Consider the following 18,088-nt stretch of genomic DNA (forward strand, 5'->3'; position numbering starts at 1 on the left):
ATCGGCTGAGAAAACCAACTAAGGTATTGGGAAGAGGAGGGGCGGACCCGGAATCGAGCTCCTGAACCAAAGGGCGGGTTCTGCGCCAGTGCCCGAGCCACAGCGGGAAGCGGAGGACAAAGTCTCGGTCGCACTGTGGGGGGCCTCGCAAACTCCACCCTCAGCTCGGGAACCCTTGGGCGCGGGTGGTTCTCTTTGGAACGTGCGCCCCGCTGCTAATTCCCCTCCAGGGCAGACGCTGAGCTTAGCCCCTGTGCCCAAAGCCGCCATCCGCCCGCGGGCACCCAGTTCCTAGGCGCTGCGCTCCGCGGTTACTTTGAAAGCTCCCGCGCTTCTCCGGCGGGCCAGCCCCGGGAACGCACGCTGGGCTAACCCTGCCTCCTCTTTCCGCGTGCCCCGCAGCATGACCTAGAGGCCCCTGCACACACAGGTGGCCGCAGCAACCAGCCCGACAGCCACCATGAACGAGGCGGCGGAAGGTGGCGAGCTTGCAGAACTCTTGCGTTTGGTCCCGGACCTTCTGGAGGCGTCCAACGCGAGCGGCAACGCGTCGCTGCAGCTTCGGGACCGCTGGTGGGGGCTGGGGCTGGAGTTGCCGGACGGCGCGGCGCCCGGGCATCCCCAGGGCAGCGGCGGGGCGGAGGGCTCGGACACCGAGGCCCGGGTGCGGATCCTCATCAGCGCCGTGTACTCGGTGGTTTGCGCGCTGGGGCTGGCGGGCAACCTCCTGGTGCTCTACCTGATGAAGAGCAACCAGGGCTGGCGCAAGTCCTCCATCAACCTCTTCGTCACCAACCTGGCGCTGACCGACTTCCAGTTCGTGCTCACCCTGCCGTTCTGGGCGGTGGAGAACGCGCTGGACTTCAAGTGGCCCTTCGGCCGGGCTATGTGTAAGATCGTGTCCATCGTGACATCCATGAACATGTACGCCAGCGTCTTCTTCCTCACCGCCATGAGTGTGGCGCGTTACCACTCGGTGGCTTCTGCCCTTAAGAGCCACCGGACCCGAGGGCACAGCTGCTGCCTCTGCTGCGCCCAGAGCCTGGAGGACAGCTGCTGCTGCTCGGCCAAGGCGCTGTGTGTGCTGATCTGGGCTTCGGCCGCGCTGGCCTCGCTACCCAATGCCATTTTCTCCACCACCATCAAGGTGATGGGCGAAGAGCTGTGCCTGGTGCGCTTCCCGGATAAGCTGCTGGGCAGAGACAGGCAGTTCTGGCTGGGCCTGTACCACTCGCAGAAGGTGCTGCTGGGCTTCGTGCTGCCGCTGGGCATCATCAGCCTGTGCTACCTGCTGCTGGTGCGTTTCATCTCAGACCGCCGCGTGGTGGGGACCGAAGGAGGGGCAGCAGCGTCCTCCGGGGGGGCCCTGACCGGAGCCAGCGCTCGGCGACGGTCCAAGGTCACCAAATCGGTGACCATCGTGGTCTTATCTTTCTTCCTGTGTTGGCTGCCCAACCAGGCGCTCACCACCTGGAGCATCCTCATCAAATTCAACGCGGTGCCCTTCAGCCAGGAGTACTTCTTGTGCCAGGTCTACGCGTTCCCGGTGAGCGTGTGCCTGGCGCACTCCAACAGCTGCCTCAACCCCATACTTTACTGCCTCGTGCGCCGCGAGTTCCGCAAGGCGCTCAAGAACCTGCTGTGGCGCATCGCGTCGCCTTCTCTCACCAGTATGCGCCCCTTCACCGCCACCACCAAGCCAGAGCCCGAGGATCACGGGCTGCAGGCCCTGCCGCAGCTCCACGCAACCGCCGAGCCTGAGCTGCTCTACTACCCGCCAGGCGTGGTGGTCTACAGTGGGGGGCGCTATGACCTGCTGCCCAGCAGCTCAGCCTACTAACGTGGACTGAGGCCCAGGGCTTGTGGTCAAGCAGAGCTGCCTTCCCTGGGAGACCAAGCGGCCCCATATCCAGAAGGAGGTGGGAAGGGCGTGGTGCAAAGTGGAGGAGCAGCCTGTGAACGGCTAGAGGACCTTCCCTGGAGATGGAAGGCGGTGAAAGCAAGCAGGCAAAGGAGTGGACATCCTTCCCACAGGACCCGAGACCAGCTGGACTCCCCAGCCACCCCAGCTCCGTGCCCTCTTTCTGTGCTGCCCCCACTGGGCAGAATGGGAGGACGCTGGAGCAGAGAGTGAGGCAGTAGAAAAGTACAGAAATTGGAGCAAGAGGGAGTGAGGTTCAGGCAAATGGTGTGCAGAGAACAGAGCATGTACTGCAGAGACTTCTGTGACGCCCTTGATAGAGCCCCGCATGTGCATCCAGCAGGGAAAGCCACCCACAAAACCTTTCTTGGTGTGTTGGCCCAGGTCTGATTTGCTGTGGAATTATGCTCTGGGAGCCTGCTCTATGGAGAAAAGAAATCTTAGATTTGGAAGAAGGAATGACCATGTTGTTTCCTTCCTGGGCAAAATGGTGAGGGAGTGGCATGACCAGTGGGGCCAAGATGTCCTTTATCATCCTAGACAGAATTGGCATGCAGGAGCTGAGCCAACGGCAGCTCTGCACTCCCTCTGAGCAGGGACAAAATGCCTGTCATCAGCATAGGAGATCCCTAGGGAGCGGTGTCACTGTGCTGAGGGAGAGAGGAGTGTAATTTCAGGGGCTGCATGGAGAAATGTCTCTGCCTCTAAAGAAAAAGGGGGCTCAAGTGCCCACTCAGTAACCTAGCAGAAAGAGCAGCCCCTGGGAGCCTGGATAATCCAGCTTCCCTTGTGAGCAGTCTGGGGCTTGGAGACACTGTTTTTTCTGTTCTGCTTGCTGTGGTTCAGGTGAGCTTGGCCCAGGAGCATCTCATAACACTCCTCCGAAGATGCTCTTTAGGAATAGCTCTGCCCCTTTGATTGAGGCTCTGACCAGTGAGTAGAGAGATGACTCAGTGCAGTTTGGGGTCTGCTTAGAAGACAAGAAATGCTGTAGAAATGTGAAGGGGCTTTCTGCAGATAAAATTCTTGAAAGCTGGAGTTTGATCTTTCAAGTGGAAGTATAGGATTGGAAAGAGAGTGGAAGACTCTAAGTAAAATCCATCCTAAAGAAGAGAGACAACCGAAGAAGCTGTTTTGATGGGATTACCAGAATTTCAGGTGTGAAGTTCTATATTGCTCATATTATTGACAAGAGAAAGCAAGAAATAAGAATTCAAAGAGGAGACTACCTTAGCCAAGTTTCATTTAATCTAAAGAGTGCTTTGCACATTGAGCATGCATGATGAATCCTTTCCTAACTTCGAGACAGTCAGTTGGGGCTGTCTTTGAATAGCAACTTATCTTTCTCATGACAATTCTGTTCATGTAACAGTTTAAGATGTTAAAATCCTCACAAAGTCCTACTTTGAGACTGTTCTGAGAACTGAGATCAAACATCAGTCTACCCATCTCTCTGCCAGGACTGATGGAGGCTATTCTTGACTGTTCCTTTTGGCATCTTGGCTTGGAGGTAAGAAGCCAGAGACGCCGGCACCCACTGCTGTGTTTATCATAACATAATAAATAATCATTAGAAAAAAGCATGTCTGTGAAAATGGCCTATGGAACTGTAGAATCATTTAGTATATTTGTTGAATATTTCCTATAGTGCCTGAAATTTAAGGTTTAAAGTATGAAACCCATGTAACTCTATCGTCCTTTGTCTCGTTTTCTGAAACATAAAAATCACATTATTGTGGTATTAAACAGTCACATAGGGCTGGAGTATAGCTCAGTAGTGGAGTATTTGCCTAGCATTCATGAAGCCCTGGGTTTGACCCCCAATACTGCAAAGAGGACAATTGAGATATTAAATACTCATATATCTTTCCACAAAAGTCAAAGCTGCCCCATCTGAATTCTAACATTCTTGAGAAGTTAAGTGTTTTAGAAAATTGAATAGTGCTTCTGTTTCAAGGTTGCTAAACTAGTCTTCATCCTCTGGAGAGAAAATGTATTGATATTGATATTGAACAGCAATCAGGCTAACAAAGATTGAAATGTAAGCTCCCCAAGTCACTCAAATGCAAAATATATAGAAGAATCAGCACAGGAAGGAACAAATGGTAGCATCTTTATGTGTAACACTGATATTTCACTTTTTACTTAGAGATTATTATCAAAGAATCTATTTCAATTTAACAATGAAAGAATATGTGGGTAGCTCTTAGTTCTTAGCACAGTGTGTAGAAGTATGTGTTTCTGAGGCTATGGACAGTAGAACAAGAGAAAGGGCTGTAGGAAAGATCTTCATGAGAAACTCTGTAACCAGGATCACCTCACAAATCCAAAGCTCAGGGTTTCGGAGAACATGGCAGGAGGGTCAAAGACCATGACATCGCCTGCCACAAGGACTAAGAGTCAGCACGGAACTGGCCAAATCCACTGAAATTGACAGCTACTTTTGGCATCCCTATTTTGTGTCAACCCCTGTGTTTGGTGCTGAGATTATGCACATGAATCAGTTACATTCCTGATTTCTAAATTTAAAGAGACAGATTATTTCTGGGCACAGGCAGAATAAGTCAGGAGACAAAGAGTCGAATGCCATAGTAAAGTTAAAACATACTACTGTGGAGACACAAAAGAAAGAAAGATCTATTCTGCCCAGGATCAGAAACTTCTTGGTCAAAATAGTATTTGAGATGGGCCTGGAGATATGGGTACAAATTAGGCAAAATAATGGGAGAGGGTTTTGCGGTGGTAGCTAGAAGATGTGGCTGAGGAAATGTGGTGGTCAAAGGCTTTGAGGTTGAAGTGTTAAAGAAACAGGAAGCAAAACAGTATACTTTCCTCTTCTTCTGTAAGACTTCCCAAGAAAGATCTCTGTTGAAAAAAAAATATATATATATGTCCCTATAGGTGTGTTATTGTTTGAGAGTAGTTTTTATTGTTTATTTGTTTATTTTGCTAGAGACTGTGCCATTAATGTACTGGGGGAAAATATTTGGGTTCCCAGAAGTTAAAGGATTTTTAATTTTTAAATTATATTCTATCTATCCACTCATTCAGAACCTGATAGAGTTGAGTGTTCAATGAGTAAACCTGTGTGTGTGTGTGTGTGTGTGTGTGTGTGTGTGTGTGTGAGAGAGAGACAGAGAGAGAGAGACAGAGAGAGAGAGACAGAGAGAGAGAGAGAGAGAGAGAGAGAGAGAGAGAGAGAGAGAGAGAGAGAGCATACAGTAGCCTATCCAGTGTCCAAACACTTATCTAACAGCTTTACTTGTAATAACAACCATGTGGCTGGTTAGTGATGGCTATGCTTGACTTTTTGAGGGTCCAAGCTGGACCTCAGCTATGGGTCATCTTTTCTGCTGGCTCAACTATTCATTTCTATATCTTCAAATATCAGAACAGTCCTTGGAGAAATGATCAGGAAATATACTGAACCCTGTAAGTGATTCCATTTAAACCTTGCTGAGGCCAAGAATAGGGAAACAAAAAAGGAGGTTTAGGACTGTTTCTTTTAATATGCTGAGACCTGTGAGACAGGAGTTCTCTGAGCTTTAGCCCATCATCACCCCCATGATGTGTAGTTCAGAAAAGATTTTCCTGATCACTTTTTTTTTGCTTATGTATTGTGTGTGTGTGTGTGTGTGTGTGTGTGTGTGTGTGTGTGTGTGTGTCTATTGGTGCACTGTAGTCTCATCATAATACAGTTCAGAGTGATGGTGACATAGATGCACACAGCACTTGGTGAACTGCCCCCAGGCTCACGCCCCACTCTCTTCCCTTTGGCGTTGGTGTTCTCACATAAGCACACAACAGCAATGGAAGTGCCTCCTTTGTTCCCTGATCACTTTTCTAAGTCAGCCATGACCTCACTTCTCCAGGATAAATAATGAGGAGGGAGAAAGACCAGGATCACTGGGGAAGGGTAATCATGGACATGCCCCTAACGAGAATAAGATGATTTCTTCTGCAAGTGAATGTACCGATAGACAGTGGGGAGACCTGGTTTCAGGGCAGAACAAAAGCAGCTCCCACGAGGAGAAAAGGTTTAGGGGCTGATAAGTAATATGCGCAACAACACACTGAGGTCTGGGAATGCAGCCCACCCCAGTCTGGAGAGTAGCAGGGCCCTGCAGAGAACGGCACAGCATGCAGAAGCCTGGGGTGCCCAGAGCTGGAGAAGGAGACTGCGTGTCCTGCCAGTGTTGAGGACGAGCAGCAGTTAGGAGGAAACGACTGCTTCATTGTAAGCCCCCTGTCCTCCCCCTCTTGTCCACTGTGGATATGTAATGTACACACACACACACACACACACACACACACACACACACAGACTCAGACACCCAAAATAGCCAGAGACTTAGGGATGCTCCAGATGTTCTGCCCCAGTCACAGGCATGACAACCAAGAAACAGCAGAGAGCAAGCTCCTTAAACAGAAAAGAGGCAACTGGGAATATCACAGCAGGAAGGTGGAAGCTGAAGCAGCAGCAGGAAGAGGAGAACTAAACGTGACATAACAGGTATCCATCTGCCTTTTGAGATGACTGGAAAAGCTAGAAAGCAGAGGGGGCTGTCACACAGAATGACTAAGCTCTCTGGCTGTGCTCTTACTTAGGCTGGTAGTTTGTAGTACTGTTTCTCTTAGACTTGGACAACCAGGGCCCCACCTTGCATCTCATCATTAGAGGACCCTGCTCTGCACCCACACCTCTAGCCAGGCCTCTCCCTTCATGGCAAGGAATGCCCCTACTTTTTAGGTCATGCCCCAGCATGTGGGACCTCAGAATTCTCCATCCAAAGGTCTCAGAGTCTCTTTAGAAGGCCTTCGGGGTCTTTGCCCTGAGTCTGTCCATCCTCCAGAGGCAGCTACTGAGCACAGCACTGAGTCCTCAGATTTGAGCACTGAGTCCATCACTGTTGGTGTTGAGGGGTGGCTGAGGGTACCTGTTTGATAGGTATGGAGAGTAGTGTGGGGAGGGAAGTCTATGGATGTGCTGACATCAATGCATATCCCAGGACCCTCATAGTGTTGGAGAGAGACAATAATGGGAGGAGGAGGGAAATAGATGGACTGTGGACCTTGGGCCTCCACTCACCCTCTTGCTCAGGACCCTGCAAACCTTAGGAGTGGTACTGTACCCCTCAAACACCCAACAGATGTGTGAAAGAAAACCCAATACCACCAAAGAACAAGTGGAGGATGAGTCCTCTTTACAGGAGCACTACCCAACATGAACTGACCCTTCCCAGGCTTGGGATGAATCCATCCATTCTAACATGCATGAAGCAAGGAAAAGCAACACTCCAAATCCCAAATGTCTTAAAGGCCATTTCTTAAAGGCAGATAATTTCTTCTCCCAAAACTTCCTTTCAGCACTAAAGGGTTTGATCACTTAAAAATTCACCTGAGACAATGACTCCACTACCAGACTCCAGGATGGGGGGGGGGGGGCACGTGATTTTTTTTAGCTTCTAAAGGCAGGTGGGCACATCTCCATTTTGTACTGGTCAGGTACACTGGGAGTTGTGTAGGCAAGTGCTTAAGAAAGACTGAAGCTGAGCTGGGCGTGGTGGCGCACTCGTGTAATCCCAGAATTTGAAAGGCTGAGAGAAAAGGATTCGGTTCATGGCCAGCCTCAGCTACTACTTAGTGAGGCCCTTTGCAACTCAGTGAGACCCTGTTTCAAAATAAAGAATAAATAATTGGGCTGAAGGTGTAGCTCGGAGATAGAATATCCCTGGGTTCCATTCCCAGTACCACAAAAGAAAGAAAGAAGGAAAGAAAGAAAGAAAGAAAGAAAGAAAGAAAGAGAGAGAGGGAGGGAGGGAGGGAGGGAGGGAGGGAGGGAGGGAGGGAGGGAGGGAGCCTGAAGCCCATCTACGGATGGGGGAACAGGGTAAGTCACCTTTAGCAGCAGTGACTATAGCTAGCTACCACTCATGAAGCACTCAGCAAGTGCCAGTCATTGAGCTAGGTGTTCTCCATATAGGATACAGCAGAGCCTGAACCCCTGGGTTCAAAGCCCAGCTCTGCTACTTATGAGATGTGTGGCTTTGGGTGAACCACGTAACACCTACCTGCTCAGTGTCCAAGTCTACGCAATGGAGATCAGTAACAAAATCCACTGCACAACTATGGTAGATGCTCTATAAGTATTAGTATTATTAATCATCACCATTTCTGTGATGGGGATTGTTATCCTGAATTTTTGATAAGCAAGTGTGGCTTAGAAAGGTTAAATGTTGGTCATGGAGGAGCAAAGCCAGAATGCAGAAACCAGCCATGTTCCAAAGTTCACGGTATTCCTGTTAAACCACGGTGTCTCTCCAGGTTGCTCAAAACTTCACATGCGAGGCAATTGAAAGGGTAAGGAAAAAAAACCCACTCTCAGCTTGGGGAAGAGAAGATCACAGGAGAACCCAGGGGCTGCATCAACCCCAGAGGAAGAAACAAGGACACCGACAAAAGAAAAATATTTTTACTGTGTCAATGAAATGCACCATTTAAAAGTGGTGAATCTTCCAGTTTACGATGTTCCAGCAGACTTGTTAGGGATGTCACAAATTAATAAGAATTAATTATGAGAAAATTAAATATGAATAAATCAATACCATAAAAATCATCAGCAATCTTTTGGGTATTTATGAACTTGATAAATATGTGACTCCTCAAAGGTATATGGACCTCTGTCATTAAAAATATCACATGATAGAATAAATCTAAGCATCATGGGTGGAATCAGTCTGTTTCTCAGGTCTGAGCAAGGCCTGAAATGCCCTTAGAAACAGACCCTGCCTCCCCCACCCTTGCACAGTGAGGAGGTAAAGTGTGGTAGGAGTTTCAGCCACGCTTATCCTTTGCCACCAGTGCACAGAAGGGAAGCCCAGACAAATGATGCCAGACACGTGGGGGCTGTTGTGCAGGGGCCAACCGAATGTGAGGAGGAGTGGACAGGTGACCCCAGCTGAAATGACAGCACAGGGCATCCTATGAGCAGACCCTACAAGTGCAGAGCCACAGAAAAGACTGACTTCCTGCCCTTGTCTGAGGCCAGGGTCAATGTCTCTTGACTGACCTAATCCACGTATCTAACAAAGAGAGCCACGAAGCAACAGCCGATCAGTGCCACCGAAGAGGCCGTGATCACCACGACCACCACGCTCCCAGCCGTGTTGACCAGGAAGCCCAGGCCACCTCCAACCAGGATCTGCGCCAGCTGCACCATGCAGGTGAGGGCGGCACAGTCCACGCCCTTGCCGCGCCCTGAGCTGCCTGCGCCTCCTCCCGGGGCTGGCTGCCTCTGCAAAGGAAGCACAGAGCAGCTTTTCATCACCAGAACTGTGTCTTAGGGCTGAAGCCAGCAAGCTTTTTCTACAAAGGGCCAGAGAGAAAAGACCTTCGTGGGTCGGAAGGTCTTGGTTGTAAGATGTGACTCTGCTGTCACTCTGCAAAAACAGTGACCATGTGTAAATAAATCGCTCTCCACACAGCTGTGCTGATAGCTGTGTTTGATTTCACAACATCTGCACTTGTCACAGAATGCTATCCTCCCTTTGAATTGGTTTTCGATTATTTAAAAAGGTGAAAAAAATCTTAGCTGATGGAGTATACAGAACTGGTCGGCAGGCCTTAATGGATAATCCCTGATTGACACAAAAGAAGCTCCTTCCTCCTGCCAATGCTGTCTTCCCTTTCTGTCATGAAGTCTTTAATTTTACCATGAAAAGATATGAGGATTAAGTGCTTAATATATGCAAAATATCTCTTCCTAAGAAGCAATTAAATACAAGAGCAAATCCCATTCTTTTACTTTCTTAGTTTTAAAAAGATAAGCATTTTCAGGATGTCAAATCACTCATATACGTAGGAAAAGCAACATGAAAAGCAATCTTCTGCACGCCTGTAATCCCAGGAATTGGGAGGCGGAGACAGGATGCTCACAGGTTCCAGGGCAGCCTCAGGAACTTAGCAAGACCCTCGGCAACTTAGTGAGACTCTGTCTCAAAATAAAAAGGTCGGGGGTGTAGCTCAGAGGTAAAATGCTCCTGGGCTCAATCCCCAGCACCAAAAAGAATAAAGGACCCTTCAAAGTATTGTTATTTGGTTACTATATTAATGTTTGTTTAATATTTGGTCTGAACTGGTTAACCTGGCCATCTATTGGATACCTCATAAGTTCTAGGCCTTGCTCAGTTCTTTTACAGTTGGTGCTTCATTTTCTCCATCTCCCTAGATGCAAGTGTTGTTCTTGTTTATTATTATTATTATTATTATTATTATTATTATTACACCCATGATAACAATAATACTAGTTTTCATTTTTTTAAGTTTTCTTCAGGTACTAGGTAGACACTATGCTAAGCTCATTACATACACTATCTTGTGTAATTTTCCAACAACCTTATGTATTGGGTACTTATGTAGTGGATATTATCATGCCCATTTGGCTAATGTGGAAATGGGAGCCCTGAGAGTTGGAATGATTTCCTATACTTTTAACATTTTTTTCTATTATTCTGCATCCTACAGAAACATGCATAGCAACCTTTGGATTTGAAAGGGAAAAGTAAAAATATAGATTCACATTTGCTTGCTTTTTATTTAAAAACACTTGAAAGATAAGCAAAAAAAAATGGTAAGAATGGTAATATGTCACAGCTGGGAGGAAGATGGCAGAGGGAACCACTTCACAACGTGCACCCTGAGCATCACTGTGATTGTTGAACGTGTGAATATATTATCTTACCTAAAGATGAGCTCACTTTAGGTGCTATTTAATGACTAAAAGAATAACATCCCCAGCATCACACAGCCTCAAATGGGGGGGGGGGCAGATTTGACTCCTAGTATTAGAATCTAAATTGTATATGTTTTATGCCTTGGCAGGCAACTCTTTTCAAAGAAGGACAATTATGATGACTATCTCTTTAAACAGTAAAACTCCTGTCCTAACACTGAGGACCATACTGGCCAGCGGATGGGGTCAGTCGCACCCCTTGTTTGAAAGGTCTTAATTCCCATCGCGGCTCTGCACTGAAGCATTTGCCAGATTACATGACGCCAAAAAAGGTGGGGATTCATCACTAGATGTGTGTTCAGTGTTTTGGGGCTTTCATGCTGAGATGGATTAAAATCAAAGTTGTTTTAGCTTTTATATCTCTGCTACAGTTAAAGAAGTATAATCCTATTTGCATATAAGTTACATATTTTATGCAAAAATATGGTAATTTTAGAAACAAAATATCCAAAGTGGTGTTTTTCTAAGAACTGCTTGTTTTTCTAAGAACTCGCTCTCAGTCTGAGTTCCAAGCCACAGGTACCTTGTTTCCTCTTCCAGGAAAGAAGGATGACCACCCATGGCTCCAGCTTTCCTCCCTGCACGCTCTCTGAAGCCTGGATCCCCAATGAAAATGTTATCAAAGGATACCCTACCCACAACCCCTAACTCCCACAAATTGCATCTTCCATTCTGAAGTGCTTGGGGACAGTGCTGCAGCGTGCTGGGAAGGCCTGTGGGGTGGTGGTAGAAGACCTGGAGTCCCCCTTTTTTGTATCTGTGTAAAGATGGGCTGGTTTTTCAGCATGACCAAGCTCCCTTTTCCTAGTCAACGAGACATGAGTAACCATGTTTGCTCTATAACTCCCCATTTATACTTATGTAGTGGATATTATCATGCCCATTTGGCTAACCCCAGTTGCACCAGGGTTCAGGGCAGAGGAGAGAGTCATCATGCTGCCTGCTTATGATTGATTGGCAAGTTTAGTGCTGCTGCTTGGAGAGCGTTTATCTTCCAGCTTTTCTTTGCATTTTTCTACTCAATCCCCACCCCCTGGTCTGTCTTCAGGTGAGTCCCAATGCTACCCAGGGCAGTTTCAATAATAACATACCTCCTTCTCCTCTTCTCGGTGGTACTCGGCAATGAGGTTAAAGGGCACAGTGTACAAGGTGCTGGACATTGCACCAAACAAGGCACACAGGACCAGAGTGGAGTAGACATTCGGAAAGAGTGCTATAAATCCTGTGCTCAGGCCAAAGAGCAAATACCCCATGAAGTAGACTCCCTTTAATCCAATGTAGGCTACCAAAGCCTTCTGAAAGTCTGTGGGGAGAAGAAAGGGAAAAATTACAGCTGGCAGTGCCTCACAATATTTAATAATTTCAGACAATCCTTTCTTTTGAAGATTCACTTTTTTAGAAACTCCCTTTGATACTGAGTCAGGAACAAAAAAAAAATAACCTCCTTATCTATGGATTGAAAACAGCTGAGCTTTTGGAATCTGCTTTAAATCTTTTGCATAATAGGCAGCTTGAAATTTCCTTGCTTGGCTGCTTTTCTTTTACACAGAGGAGAACCTGGCACTCTTTAACAGAAGTTGAATAGCCAAAGAATGCAAAAAAAGGAAGAAAAAAAGAAAAAAGGTAGCAGAAAATCCCACCTTGGCTATGGGACCCTGGAATTCCCCAGCATGAAAAATAGAGGGATTCTGATTAGAGAGATCTGGACCAATAGGACCTACACAAGTTTTTTACCCCATTGTGACGTATAAATACAATGCACTAATAAAAATAAAAATAAAAAATAGGACCAAAATTGCAATACATGCTCATCTCACTGCACCATCCAAAGTTAGGTTGGGGGAGTGAAACACCCAGATTTTTCTGAATGCTACAAGTCATTCACAGTGTCTGAATGCAGCCCACATGTGTAAGAAAGGAGTGAGGGGTGTCCAGTTCTCCAAAGACACTTTTCCTGGGGGCCCCCAGAGTTCACCATAGCTGGCTCTCTCTCTCTTTGTGGACAAGTTTCTTAATTTCTCTTTGTCTCAGACTTCTCATCTGAGAAATAGGAATAATAAGACTTCAGGGGGGGTGTAGGCAAAATCCAAGGAGATGAAAAGTCTGAGAAATCACCCAGCCCAATGCTAAACACATAAAAGATGACAATTAATATGGATATGCTATTTCAACAAATATAGGCTAGGCTGAAGATGGCTCACTCTTAATTTAGTTCTCATCCCAGCAGGTAAACTTGGCTCCCTCTGACAATTATAAGGGTGGAGCTAAGTGTGTGTGTGTGTGTGTGTGTGTGTGTGTGTGTGTGTGTGTGTGTGTCTGGTACTGGAGCGTAAACCCAGGAATGATCTACCTGTGAGCTACAACTCCAGCCTTATATTTTGTTTTGAAACAAGGCCTCACTAGGTTACTGAGGCTGGCCTTGAACCTGTGATCCTCTTGTCTCAGCCTCCCAAGTACTGGGATTACAAACATGCACCACCAGGCCACCGATGGGGAGAGCTTTTTTTTTTTTTTAATTAAACTGGGCTGGTGGCATATGCTTGTAGTCCCAGCTACTGGGGAGCATGCGGTGGGAGGATCATTTGAGCCCAGGAGTTCAAGACCGGCCTGGGAGACATAGAGAGACCCTGTCTCAAAAAACAAACAAAAAATATAAAAATTAAGTGCTTTAACCCACTTTATAATATTTTCTATAATACTAGGGAAAACCCCTAAAAATTTGATCTTCCTTTTTAATTGGTTGTTCTTAATTTGTACATTCCTTACATTTCCTCTACTTAATTGTATTGGTGAACAGGAACTGGTGTATAGCTACTTGAAATGTACCTTCTCAGGAATGAAACATTCCAGATTTATCCAAATAATTATTGAGCTTATACCTCATAGAAAAGAAACATAACTTGTATTAAATTTAAAGCAGTTGTGAAACCAAACACTGTCTGAGGTCACCGGGTGAATACCAAGTGTTGGAAACGGGCGGCAGGAGGCATTGCTGATACTGTGACACTATCCCAGGCCTGGAGGGCCGCTGCTAAGGCTGAGTATAGACACAGTGGAAATTTAGGTGAGTTTCAGAGTAAGCCTTGGAAAGCCTGTTTGCTTAATGATTGCACTTATGCAGAAAATGTAATCTAAGGTATCTCCACACCTAAAAGATACCATCAACACTTGAATCTTTTACAAGTGTATAAAGCAGAAGGCAAAGGATAAACAGAGGTTGGAAAACTTAGGAAGCATCAGTACAAAGACTAAAAGTCTGGCAAGGAATGCTTTATTCACAGAGAAAAGTCAACAGATTTCAGGACCAAACTTCTCTTGTCCTTTGGTATTTAATTTTTTATTATTTATTTATTTATTTATTTATTGCTGTACTGGATATGGAACCCAGGGGCAGTCTGCCTCTGAGCTACACACCAGCCCTATATTTTATTCTGTATTTTGAAACAGGGTCTCACTGAGTTGCAAAGGGCCTCACTAAGTAGTAGCTGAGGCTGGCTGCCAACCACAATCCTCTTGTCTCAGCCTCCCAAATGCTGGGATTACAAGGGTGCACTACCACACCTGGCCTCTGGTATTTTAAAGGGAAGAATATAGATACAGAAATAAAAAAAAAATCTGGGTTCTGCTAGGCTGGACTCTTTAGAAAATACCCTTAGGAGAGGGAGACTTACAAGAATACAGGGAAGAAAACACGGAGTTGATGCACAAACCCCAGCATCCAACCTCAACCCCTCTTTCATAGACGAGAAATTCTGTGGAGTTGTGCGCACTGTAGGGATCCCCGCCATACACAATCTGAAAGAGAGGTTTGGGGCTGTCGAGCAACAAATACAGTGAGGCAGGGACCCTTCTCATGCACTCTGCTTCTCTACCCCCTGGGAGCAACATGACTTTGCCACAGGGGCCCTTCCTAGGGCTGAGAGCTCATTCTACCTTGATCGGGTCACCCTTTCACCCTATCACTCCACCCTCTGAGGACCTTCAGGAAGCCGAATGTCTATGCATCAAATCAACATTCCCCTGGGTCCTTAACACCCCTCCTCCCCCATAACATCTGGTCCTGCCTGACTTGGGCAACCCCACATCCCAGCCTCTGGTACAGCCATCCTGTTCCTGTTTGGAAAGTTTTCTCCCTGTCCTCTATCTCTGCAAATCCTACTCACCTATCAAGGCCCAGTCATACTGTGCCTCCTCTATGAAGCCTACCATGCTCTCTACAGTTGTTTCCCCCTATACACAGCATTTGATCAAGTACTACTAGGTTTTATAGCATCCTCTATTTGTGCAAGGTATAGCAGCTTGCTTCTAGAATTTGTCTGTAAGCTAGTTCCTAGAAGGTACTTTTATGGATCCTTTTTCTGCATCCAGAGACTAACCCGGAAGAGGCTCAACAGGTGCTGATTGGGGGATTGATGTGTGAGCCAATGAGCATGTACACAGACATGTTCATTACCTGGCCCATGAAATCTGTGAAGAAGAGCATGTTGGACAGGAAGGCAGTCCATCCAATGAGGTGGCTGATACACAGGTAGCGGTAGTGGGGAGGCATGCTCACCAGCGCTCTCAGGAGGGACTTCATGGTCATTGTTGTTTGAGTCTGGAATATAACATGAAGCAGAGGTGTGACCTTAAGGGAGAAACCCAGTCAACCGTGGGAGCCATAGCTCACAGCCATGGTACCAATCTGTCGATGGTCATCACACAGGGTCACTTTTTCTGGACCTAGCACTTGGGTTTCCATGGACTAGACTCAGACCCAGTGTTCTGCTAAATATGAGTGATTTATTAGCAGTTTCAGGCCCAGAATAGGGCTTTTGTGACCAAAGAAAGTGTGAACAGCGTTAGGCCAAGATGTAAGAGATATCTAGCAATCTATCTTTGAATTATGCTGCTGTTTGAGGACAAAGTTCCACGGATGATTATAACTCTTACATTTCTTGACTCTGAAAGCATGGTAGATCAAATCTAAGACAGACTTTATAGTCAAGGACAGATCCCTGACATGCCCCTATGATTAAGGCCCATTACATGCCAAATGAATTTTAGAGATATAAGTAAGGTTACTAATCAGTTGACCTTGAGTTGAGTTAATCAAAGACAGACTATCCAGGTCACCTAGTTGAGTCACTTAAGCACTTTGTAAGCAAGCATGTTCTCTAGCTGGTAGCAGGAGTCAGAGTGGTTAAAAGCCCAAGTCGCTGGCTTTGAAGATAGAAGGAGCCATATGGTGAGGACGTTAAAGTGGTCCTGAAGGGCTGAGAGCAACCACTGGCCAATAATCAGCAAGAAAACAGGAACCAGTCCTATACCACGAGAAGCTCAAAGAGCAGATGAGAACACAGCTCTGTTGACATCTTGATTTCAACCTTGAAAGACCTTAGCAGAGCCCAGTGGAGCCCACCCAGACTCCTGACCTACAGGGCTGTGAGATTAATGAATGCTGTTGTAAGCTGCTAAGTCTATAGTAATTTCTCTCAACAATAGAAAACTAATACAGGCAATCAGTCAGCTTCTTACTTTTGGCCAGGTGCCTGCTGCAGGGTTATTTCTCTGAATCCTGCCAAAAGTGGACACATGTAAATGAGCTTTACCCTGGGTCAAAGTATGAGCAATATAGAACAGTCTAAACACAGATGCATGTGTTAATGATGAATATACATGCTCAAAATTCTTCAACTTAGATTTTGCTTATGTTAAAACAAGAGCTACAATTATTTGGGAGTTTCAGAAAACTAAAAAGATTGAGAAACTTAAAACTTGCCACAACTGTTCTGAAATACAAAGAATGAAATAACTTTTAACATTTTCTCATTTAAAAGAAGAAAGGAACCTCAGAAATATTAAGGAGTTAGCTGCCTTATAACACAAGACTACAAACATCAGCTATGATGAGATAATGGGTCGTTCTTGTCAGATCTTTATTTATTAAGAATCTTAACAGCCAGGTATGGTAGCATATGCTTGTAATCTCAGTCTTGGGAAGCTGTGAAAATAGGTTTACAGGTTTGAGGCCAACTTCAGCGATTTAGTGAGGCCCTAGACAACTTAGTGAGACCCTATTTTAAAATTTTAAAAATTAAAAATAGGGCTATAGGTATAGGTAAGAGGTAGAATGTCCCTGGAACTTAATCTCTAGTAACACACACACACACACACACACACACACACACACACACACACACCAAGAATCTTGACATAATGAAATTGAGTCCTAGCTAATTTATTTATCAAGTAATCTCCTGAGATTTTTATATTTTAGTTATAATAGCATATGGTTTTATAACTCTTTACCTCATATGATGATTCTCTTTGCTTCTTCATTGTAGAAGATTAGATATACTCATTTTAGATTGTGTACATTGATATTTTAAAATTCATTTATCGTATAGTATTTAACTGTGCTATTTTTCTTATACTTAATCAGCATTGAAAAATAAAGACATTTCCCTGCAATTAGGAGAACTGTCTTCTGCATGTTGAACCTGGTACCTGTCAAAATAAGGGGTGACTGTAACAGAAATGTAGTGCAGAATTACCACTTTTCTCCCAAACACAGGAAGAAACAGCTAGTCAAGGCCCAGGGAACAACAGTCTGGTTTTCATGCTTTCAAATCAAGTAATTTTCTTCCCCCTCTTTCCCAAAATGTACAGTTGGGAAAGTGAATCTGTCAGGCAAGCATTCAGCCTCATTCCAACTATCAACTTATGCTTTCTGCCTTATACATAACTTTTAGCCTTCTTTGTTACCCTAATTTTCCTTTCTTCCACAAATAAAAACGAGCTTTCAGATTGTGCCTAGTATTTCTGTAAAAGCTGGTGATGTACATATTCAGAGCTCCTTTGGGAATTTTAACTCAGAATGAAAATTCAGCAGGCATTTTATCCCTGACTCATCAATTCCCTTGGAAAAGCCCTTTCAGTGTTTCTGAACCGCTGCGGTTTGTTTCACTGCATGTACTCAGCATCACGGTCAACTGGAGACTGGAGGGAGGTGGATTTATAAGTGAACAAGATGCTGAGTTATTGGGGGATAAAGCACTCCACTAAAGTATCCCCAAAAGAAGACTATTCATAAAATGTTGACAAGAGCAATATTTTTTGGCATGGAGGAATTGGAGATGATTTTATGATTCCAGGATGAACACTGAAAAATAATTCAGACCTCTTGTCATTAAAAAGAAAAATCTCAGTTCTCAAATTGCACAGCCACCCTCACTTTGGAAAGCAATAACTTGGAGAAACCAGCACAGCCCTGGCCCTGGAGCTGACCTGACAGGGTGCAGCCACCCACTGCTTAGCTAGAGACCTCCCAAGATGCGCATTAGGAAGAGAAATGCAGCATGCCTGGCTTTGAGCCTAAGAGACAGCTCTGCTTC

The 18,088-nt window shown here is 45.6% G+C and overlaps 2 protein-coding genes across 3 annotated transcripts in view; one reads left to right on the forward strand and one right to left on the reverse strand.

Moving 5' to 3' along the window:
• Positions 1–460: 460 nt before the first annotated feature.
• On the forward strand, positions 461–1,840 carry RXFP3 (relaxin family peptide receptor 3; the record flags this gene model as incomplete). Its single annotated transcript, XM_080717039.1, has 1 exon — positions 461–1,840. One exon carries the CDS (start codon positions 461–463, stop codon positions 1,838–1,840), a length of 1,380 nt encoding a protein of 459 aa, XP_080573165.1.
• Positions 1,841–8,990: 7,150 nt separating this feature from the next.
• The window catches only part of SLC45A2 (solute carrier family 45 member 2), a gene marked incomplete at its 3' end in the record, with an annotated part of 47,257 nt that continues 38,159 nt past the window's right edge, over positions 8,991–18,088 (reverse strand). Inside the window, exons 4-7 of one of the 2 annotated variants that reach the window (XM_080718980.1) lie at positions 15,166–15,309; positions 14,384–14,507; positions 11,804–12,015; positions 8,991–9,209 (exon numbers count right to left, since the gene is read on the reverse strand). In XM_080718980.1, coding sequence (XP_080575106.1) covers positions 8,991–9,209; positions 11,804–12,015; positions 14,384–14,507; positions 15,166–15,309 — 699 coding nt within the window. Of the gene's footprint in view, positions 9,216–11,803; positions 12,016–14,383; positions 14,508–15,165; positions 15,310–18,088 lie in introns of both variants that reach the window. The other variant, XM_080718979.1, reaches the window with a different exon arrangement.

This window comes from Muscardinus avellanarius (genome assembly GCF_963383645.1).
Source record: "Muscardinus avellanarius genome assembly, chromosome: 1".
NCBI lineage: Eukaryota > Metazoa > Chordata > Mammalia > Rodentia > Gliridae > Muscardinus > Muscardinus avellanarius.